General features: G+C 38.2%; 1 protein-coding gene across 1 annotated transcript in view; it reads left to right on the forward strand.

The window, feature by feature from the left end:
* DESI2 (desumoylating isopeptidase 2) overlaps positions 1 to 9,179 on the forward strand; it is a 45,506-nt gene extending 36,327 nt beyond the window's left edge. The window contains exons 4-5 of the mRNA XM_020982099.2: positions 573 to 714; positions 6,711 to 9,179. Of these exons, the coding sequence (XP_020837758.1) occupies positions 573 to 714; positions 6,711 to 6,944 (376 nt within the window). The 3' untranslated portion in view covers positions 6,945 to 9,179. The remainder of the gene's footprint in view (positions 1 to 572; positions 715 to 6,710) is intronic.
* Positions 9,180 to 9,415: the final 236 nt, after the last annotated feature.

Here is a 9,415-nt window from a genome sequence, read left to right on the forward strand (position 1 = left end):
TAATATGTTGAGAGTATAGCATCATTCTTTTTTGTAATTTCTACTTTGAATTTTTGGGTATTTTATTAAGTTTAGCAGTTGCATGTCTTTGCCAGAATAATTGTAAATACATTAAATACATTACTGCGGAGATAATAAAATCAACCTCCTAATCGTGAGAGTAGTTAATCAAGATTTTCTTTGGTTTCCTTATTTATTATAGCTGCCACCTGTATAGATCTGGTGCCTAATGATGGAACACTTATTAAAATGAAACATTTGGTTTCTTAACTTAGCATAAATATCACTAGGATGCCTCTAGGACTAACAATAAAATGGCTATTGAGATAGGAAAAGAAAATATTTATTTTGCATTTGTACAAGTTAGAATTAATGTACCTTGGCTTAATGTATTTTAAATCCGGATCTAAAAGAATTAGAATGGGGAAGAAATCTTATTTTTCTGGTTGTCTTACTTTTATTAATAGTTCCTTTTCTTATATTGATCAAAGTATTCTAAGACTGCCAGTTTATAAAAACAAGCCTATAAATACCTAAATACTATGTACTTATATTTTTTCCTTTTGTTTTAGAGAAGCTGTTGTTTTGGGAAGCACTGACTTCCTAGAAAATGATTTAGAAAAGATTGTAGAAGAATTGGGGAAAGAGTACAGAGGCAATGCTTATCATTTGATGCATAAAAACTGCAATCACTTTTCTTCAGCTTTATCAGAGGTAAATGAAATTGTATCCAAAAGGGCTTCCAAATAGACAATGCTATTTGGTATTTGTGTCTTGTTTCATTAAGTACATCTCACTTTACTGTTTTATTTTTCTGATCTGCTTATTTTATGTAAAAGGCAACATGATAATGGAATTTATGTCATTTGCTTAAGGTCACACAAATAATTAATAGCAGACCAGAGATTATGACAAGGCCTCCTAACTTGGTCCAGTGCCCTTTCTATTATGCTGCCTCCCTCAGTCTGGTCTTTTTGTGTTCCCCCAAATCAGTGAAATCCCCCAAATCAACAAATATTTATTAAATACCTGTTTTCTGCAAGTTTATGCCTGCCCTTGTCTAACCTTACAGTTTCATTGCAATCCGGGATGCAAAAAGTCATGCTGGGGTTGCTTCTCAAAAGGAAACATCCTTTCAGCCCACGTTGCATACATTCTCTACAGGCTTTCCCCACAACTGGCTGAATTGTTAAAGAATGCTCTCTAAAATAAGCTGGATTTCACAGAATGGGAGAAGTAGTTGCTGGGAGCCTGATTAATAATTAGTGCTTATGTTCCCGAAGTAAAGAACAAACAAATTCTTACAGGACTGAACTACTTAATTACAGTTTATTGAAAGGTACTTTAAGGTAGAATGGAAAACATGCTGGATTTGAAGTCGGTAAATGTGTTGAAATTTGAATTTCCAGCTCCACTTCTTAATACCTTTGTGACCTTGGGCAAGTAATTGACCTCTCCCAGCCTTAGTTCCTCATCTATATAAAATGAGAGAATTTGATGGCCTCCATGACCTTTCCAGGTCTAAATCTATCATTCTTTGAACCACTACTAATACAGAGCACTTGTGATGCCTCTTCTGTATTCTTTTAGTCCATTTTTTCTCTGCCAAGACATTTGCCACCTCACTGTTGCTTGCATCTAAGATAATTTTGAAATTTCAGTTTTAAAATGTTATTCATTGCTTATCAAACTGCTTCACTAGTGACAAGAAGAGTCATTGCTCATTGTCTTCTTGTACTCCATCCATAGTCTTCAAGGGATAGTGAAATAATGACTCTTGCTGTACCCACAGTATCATTCCATATGGTTCATAGAATTTAAATGAATCATCATTTAGCTATCTCGCCTTCAGATTTTTAGTCAGATAGTTCACAATTTCCTTGATTAGCACAGGATCTGAAATTATCTATCTGTTTTAGAGGTTCAGTGTGGTATGTTTCTGCTTGATCTTTTGTGTTTTTGAAGAGAGAATAATTTCTCACATTTAACATTTTACATATGAGGAAACTAAGGCTTTGAAAGATAAGTGATTTGCCTGTGATCACACAGCTAATAAGTAGCTACGGTAGGACTTGAACTCAGGTCACCTGACTTCCAAATCCAGCCCTATATCCACTGTTCCAGATTACATCTCAAGCAGCTATCTAAATGGAAGGATGTTGTATAATTAAATTCCTTTCAAGCTATATAAAATTAACAATTATGTTGTAGGCCACCATGGGTTCTCCTTTCCTCTTATACAAAGGGAATATGTATGTGCAGTGATATGTTAGATATCACCCATGCATTCAGAATTCATATGCCTTAGTAAGAAGCCTATTTAACATTTTATCTGTGGAATAAAAAACTGGATAAGAGAGCCTTAGTAATAATTTAGCCCAACATTGACATTTGTGTGTTTGACAAATGTGGAGACCTGAGAACCAAAACAGCCGAACAATTTACTCCAGGTCATGAAGGGCCAGAGCTAAAATCCATGGCTTCTGCTCATAGTCCCTTTGTTCTTTCTAATGACACCATGCTGCTCCCCAAATTTGTTGGGGGTCTTTGTACAAGGTTATAACTGCTGTCATCTAAACCTGGGCCCCAGTAACCACTTCAGCATTTTCAAAGGGATAGTGCCCAAGAGGCAACTTGATTTTTTTGCTGTGCTCTACAGGTGAGCGCGTTTGGCCAAGACTTGAACTCACTTGGTCTTTGAATCCCAAACTTAGCATACACCAAATACAACAACAAGTATTTTCATATAAACAGTAGAAAAGATAAAGAAGATTCTATGTGAAATTGCAAATCTTTAATTATGTACAGCTTGCTTTTTTAAACTATAATAAATTAAACATGTCACTTTCAAAGCTGTCTTGCTTGTTTGTGATGCTGGCCTCCCTTTGTTTTTTGCTATGATTTTTTTTTTAAATGCTTAGTGATCTTCTTTCTTTTTTTTTTTAAGCCAAGGAGAGGGCTGCACTACCTTACCCCTTGTCCCTCCTACCAGCCTTCTTACCCCCATTGCAGGGAGGAAAAAACACAGCTTTTATAACAAATGCGTAGCCTAGCAAAACATTCCCACTTCAGCCATTTCAAAAAATGTGTTTTATTTTGCGTCTTGAGTATATCACCTCTCAGTAAGTAGGGGGGAGTACTCAGTAAATAGGCTTCATCATCAGTCTTGGTATAATCGTAGTTAGTCATTGCATTTGTCAAAGTTCTTAAGTTCTCAAGGTCTATTTAGTCTTTTGTCTCCAGCTATTGTGATCTGGACTGACTTAGAGTCTTATTGGGATAATCTTGCTGCATGCTATTCATAAGTCATCTTTTTTTAATTTTCATTATCCAGTATCAGAGATTAGCTTAGTCTTTGTCTTTGTGATAGTATTAGCTCTTCATAACTTTAATCTTCACTTTAAAATTATTTGTGTTACAAGATAAGAATTTTCTCCTTTTCTAAGAAATAAAGATCTTTCTAATTTTTTTTATTAACTAAATTGCAAGTATGTTTGAAATAAAGACATCAGAGTCATCATTTTGCTAGTATTCGTGAGAGGTATACAGTTTTTTCAGTGGCTTCCATAAGACTCCTTCCCTACCAGTTGATTAATTAACTCTTGGGGAAAAAACTTCATTGAGCCACCTAACTCCACTTCTTCCATTTCCCACCATTGCTTTTCCTCTCTAGCACTGTCTCAAGGTTGGCAATAATAAATAGTTTACATCTGATAGTATTTAACCAAAATACTTTAACTAGTAGCAGCTCTGTGAAGTACCTGAGGTGAAATGATTTGCCCAGAGTCACACAGCCCAGAGCACAGGTTTCTAGAAGCAGGATTAGAGGTTCTGACCATGAAGCTCATGTCGCTCTCCTGCCCTATAGCTGCACTCAGGATTCCTGTGATTCTGGTTGCACACTGTATAGCTGCCACTCCTCTCCTCCCTCATCTCTCTCTATGCCAATCCCATCTCACTCTGTTCTGTTAACAAACTGTCTACTTTAAACCTGTTTCTCTACTTCCTTACTAAATAAACCTTAAGAATTTAAGAACTATGATCTCCCCTGCCCCCTAGAAAACTTTTTGTGTATATTTTACATTTAATTCTCTATGTTTGTGTTGTTTCCCCAAAATTAAATGTAAGCTCCTTGAGGGAAGGGCCTCTCTTGTTTTGGTCTTTGTTTTCCTAGCACCTAGCCCAGAGCCTGTTACATAGTTGCTTAATAGATGCTTCTTGAACTGACTCCCAGGTCAGGGTACTTCCCCCGTTGTCTGGACATTGTAACCATTCTGAAACAGCAGCCAATCAACCAGTATGAAGTGCTTCTGTGTACTAGGCGCTATGCTAGCTAGGCAGGATGGGGAAACAAGTAGTCATAACTAACATTTGTAATGGGTTACATAGATTCTCCTATTTCATTCCCACAGCTGCCCTGTGTGACAGATATTTATTATCCTCATTTTATAAGAGTTGAAAGAAAGTGACTCACTGAAAGTCACTCGGATGAACTCTGGTCTTCCTGGTGCCAAGTCTAGTGCTCTTTCCGTTACACTCCCTGGCCACTTACAGGAAACAGAACAGTCCTTGCCCGTAGGTGGCATACATTCTAATAGGGAACACTAGTGTTTGTAATTAATGTATGTGCGTCTGTATGAGTAAATACAAATATATACGGAATAGATAATGATAATAGCATTTATAAAGTACATTACACATATTATCTCATTTGATCTATGCAACCACCCAGTGAGATAGATGCTGTTATTATCTTCATTTTACAGATGGGGAAACTGAGTCTGGGAGAAGTTAGGTGAGTTACTCAGGGTCACATGGCTAGTAAATGACTGAGGCAAGATTCAAACTCAAGTCATCCTGACTCCAAGTCCAGCACTCTGTGCACTGTAGCTCCTAGTTCTCCCCAAGGTAGTTTACCAGGGAGGACTCTAACAGCTGGGGAGAATCCAGAAAGGCTTTGTGCTGAAGGTGCTTGAACTGCATCTTAAAAAGAAAAGAGGGACTTTAAGGTGGAAGTAAAGAGAGAGGTCATTTAAGGCATGTGATATGGCTAATGCAAAGGGAGGAAGATGAGATTCTGAAAATGCTCCTTAAAACTTGTATCTTTGATAATAATCATCACTTTACAGAATAAAGCAAAATGGTCTAAATTTGTTGGATATAGTACATAAGGATTTTAATAAAACGTAGGCTAACGAAGAAGTCTTGTTGAGCACATAGTACAGTGAGTTTTTTCCTTCATCCATTAATGAGGATTTTGGTTATGTGACTCATGAGGTTTTCAGGTATAAAATGTACTTTGAATTATAACTTATTCTTTTGGGGAATAAACCCAGGCAGAAATTTCTATTCTCTCCTCCCCAGCTCATCTCCAGAAATTTTATTAACAAAGGGTTCTCGATGTCATTACTGACATCCCATTCCACTCACTGAGCTCCTCACACCCAAGGATTGTTGAGAATGACTCTGGCACCTTTGACATAGACCTTAGGGCAGGGGAAAGATCTTTCCTGCCTGTTAGGCAACTGTTTTCCTGTTCCTCACATGGGGTTTGCTTCTCACTCTTCCTACTTGCAGAAGGGAAAGGGTGGAGAAGAAAGGTAGAAGAACATCTGAGATCCAGTGTAGTAACAGTTTCCCGCTTTTATGGGACAAAGGCAGAAGAAAGATCAGGAGACCTAGTAGGGAGTTAGGTTCTCAGCCAGGTGGGATCCCCCTGTAGCCCAGGGCTTCTTAAACTTTTTCCACTTGCAACTACTTTAACGCTTCTTAAACTGTAGGTGAAAACCCCATATGGTAGCCTAGTTTCCATGCTCCGAAGGGGACTATAGAATAAAAATAAACTAGAAATTAATACTTTTGTCTGACCCTTATGGCAATGAGTCATAGAACAACTAAGTCTGTTGCCCAGGAAGAGATTTTATCCTGGATAGATTCCAGCACTTTGATAAACCTCATATAACAGGCTCTCAGACCTGGGAAGGAAATGAAGGATAGAAGGAAAGAATATTTGTCAAATGAATGAATGAATTGAATGAATGAATGAATGAATGAATGCGCATTTTTTAAACACTTAGCATATACCAAGCTTTAGGAATATCAGTAGAAAAATTGAGATTGCTTCAGATCTTAAGGAGCTCATACTCTTGAATTGTCAGTGATGACACATAAAAGAAAGTTCAAGGTGGTGGGCAAGACCTTGTAGCCCACAGGGTGCCTCATTGGGCAGCGTGATTCCAAAGTCCTGAGTCTGTGTGGGGAGGCCAGGTGATAGGGCCCAGGGCTCTGGGCAGGGCCTCAAAAGAAGGCCTGGTGCTCTTCCTTCTGCCTCAGCTGAGCCATGTGAGTAGGCGCCAGGGTTCAAGGGCAGGCTAGTTCCCCAGACCACACAGACTGAAAGTGGCAGATAGACTTATCCAAGCAGTAGAAGCCCGAGGCTCCCACTGATATAGTGATATATTAGCCTGATGTCTTACTTTGGAATAAGTTATAACTTTTCTAGATGTTTCACAGTGTAATTGTGAAGGTCATGGAGAAAGCAAAAGGCAGTTGATTCATTTGCTGTAAAGTTGCTGGCCCCTGACCTCACTGGAATGTGGCCTGTGGAGGACTTTCTGTGCACTGCTCTTCCTACATTCCTCAGCACTAGACAGGATTAACCTTATCTTTCATGTAACACAAAACCTGCCTTTTTCCCCCCCCTCCTGTAGATTCTTTGTGGGAAAGAGATTCCTCGTTGGGTCAATCGACTCGCCTACTTCAGCTCCTGTATACCATTCCTCCAAAGCTGCCTTCCCAAGGAGTGGCTCACTCCTGCAGCCCTTCAGTCTAGTGTCAGCCAGGAGCTCCAGGAGGAGCTGGAGGAAGCAGAGGATGCAGCCGCGGCAGCCGTCATGTCGAGTGCATCAGCAATGGCCAGACCTGGGCGCCACACTAAACTATAAATTTCTCCAAAGTAACACATTCAGAACTTTGTCTGGCAGTTGAATTTCACTAGAGAGCAGCAAGAAGAGAGCAAACTTCTTTTTGGACATTCCTTTTGTATGCAACAATAGCTCTTCCCCAAATCCCAAGTCTTTTCAGCTCAGGATTATATTTGTAATTTAAAAGAATCACCTGACAAAAGAGGGAGGACTTTATGTGAAGCCACCCTCTGGTTTTTTTACCCACTTGTAAATTTGGATTTACTTCTGTTTTATACAAGATCTGTTGAGTTATGTTTACAGTATTTTATATTGCTGTTTACAAATCTTGCATGGACTCCTGCCACCATGAAAGAAGAAAACCTTAATGTCTTCATAAATTAGGCAGGTAACTTTCTACAGTTCCAACTGCTGCCAGAGCTGTGGCATAAACGGCAGAATACCAAGTACATGAACAGGTACTTAACAGTTATGGTCACCATCACCTGCTTAAGAATTGTGGTTTAAAAAAAAAAAGCATCAGAATACAAGGAATCCAAGCAAGCTGGGCTTGAAATGAGAATCAGAGGTCTTGTCTGGTGTTGGAAGGGTGGGGGTGGAAAGAACAGTTCCTTGAGGAGTGGTTATAGCTCTTCTTTCCCCCCTGCCCTGCTCTCAAGGTAGCACATCTGCCAGGTTTCCAACAGCATCTGGCTTCTACCACCCTTACTGTCTACCTGGTCACCCTGTGCATGCTTGGGACCTTGTCCAGTGTTCATGGCTCCAAGAATTTTCTTAAGGTTTGATTGATTTTCGTGCCAGTGACTGCACATGTGTGATAAAAGTTCAATTTTACTTTAATGCATAGTCATTTCTTAAACTGCAAAAGTGTTTTGTTTTTTCCTTGAACCTACTAATTTGAAATCCTGCCCACTTTATATAGTGCTTAAACGAAAGTTTGGGGAATGCCTTGAGGGATGTCCTGAATGTCAGCAGTTTTAGTTTGCCATCCAGGTTCTTATAACTATTGAGGCTGTTAATTTATTGGGTTTTCGTGGTCCAGAGTAGTAAAGTATCTGTTGGACTTCAGTTATTTTCAGGCTTTCTCTATCATATCAGAAAGACATGCCGTGACATGGGGCAACCTAAATCTAAATCAACTTTGTCCAGCCCTTCTCATGGCTGTGTGCTGCCTTTGGTCATTTATGAGTGAATTATGTGCACAACCATTTCATCTCATGAGTAAATGGCCATCATACTCTCATAGACATTTTTTGTTGACAGCATATTAATGTATTTCCATTAGTTACATTTATTTTTTCAGCAACATTCAAGACTCATTTTTTTTGTCATTTTATAATCTCTAAAGTGTCTATTTATGTAAATCCATCCACTTAAGAACCAAATTGCGACAACAGAGAATAAGCACATGGTGTCAGAGAAAATATGTAACGTCCTGAAGGCCCCTGTGCCCAGGCATCTGTAGTCCTAGTTTGGCCCTCCTCTGTAAAAATCATCCTTTACGTGTAATATTAACTTTTTCTGCCTTAACAATGAATTCCTGCAATAAAATTGGATGAAATTTATAAACAATTCAAGGCAGTGACTTAAACTCCATAAGTATTGTTGGTTTTTAAGTGGTTTACCTTTATTTAAGTTGCTGCCCTATGTTAAATATGTGAAGCAAACATATCTTTAAGTAAACTGCAGTTTTCACTTTTACATATTCTGATTTTGTTTGTTTTTATTACTTTTCATAAAACCTTCTCATAGGGAGAAATCACTCATTGGTTTTAAGAATAAGCCTTAGGGAAAGGGAAAGCACATAACTTAATTTGTGCTTTTAACTGTTCAATTTCCCTGAAAGAAAACCCTTGTTAAAAAATACTCTCACTCCCAGAGTGGAAGGGGCCCTTAGTTTATAAAGGGCTCTGTACAAATGCAATAAAGAGATACAGACACTACCTGATTTCCATTAAACTTTTCTGAGTCTGAAAAGATGACTTAAAATAAGACACTAATGACTTTATTGTTGACTGTTGACATTATTTGTAAAAGGAGAAAAATTCCTATAACCAAAACCTGAATCATTTAGAAGTAGTTTGTTTTGCAGTTGTGTATTTTGTTAAATCTATTTAGCTACTCATGGTTTAATTTGAGCTGCTGACTAATCTAAAAGAGTAGCAATTAGACGTTTTCCTGGTAAATAGCCAGAATGGCCCATCTGTACTTATTCAGGCTCCAATCAACAATAAAAACATATGGTGTGCTTTTTTATTTTTTGTAATTTTTAAATTTGATTTACTGTCATCTGTGGCATTTGGAGATTAAATTCATTCTTTTGGGCCCTGGTTGAAAAGAGCAGTGGTCTTAACTTATTCTCAGTACATAGGATGAGAATATAAAATTTTGTGTAAGAGAAATGCTTTATGACCTGCGTAGGCAGTTGTTGCCTCAGGTCAGAAAATAAATGTTATGACTTCAGAAAAGTTATGACTTGGGTCAGGTCATTC

The sequence above is a fragment of the Phascolarctos cinereus genome, unplaced genomic scaffold (genome assembly GCF_003287225.1).
Source record: "Phascolarctos cinereus isolate Bilbo 61053 unplaced genomic scaffold, phaCin_HiC Scaffold_5;HRSCAF=322, whole genome shotgun sequence".
Classification (NCBI taxonomy): Eukaryota; Metazoa; Chordata; class Mammalia; order Diprotodontia; family Phascolarctidae; genus Phascolarctos; species Phascolarctos cinereus.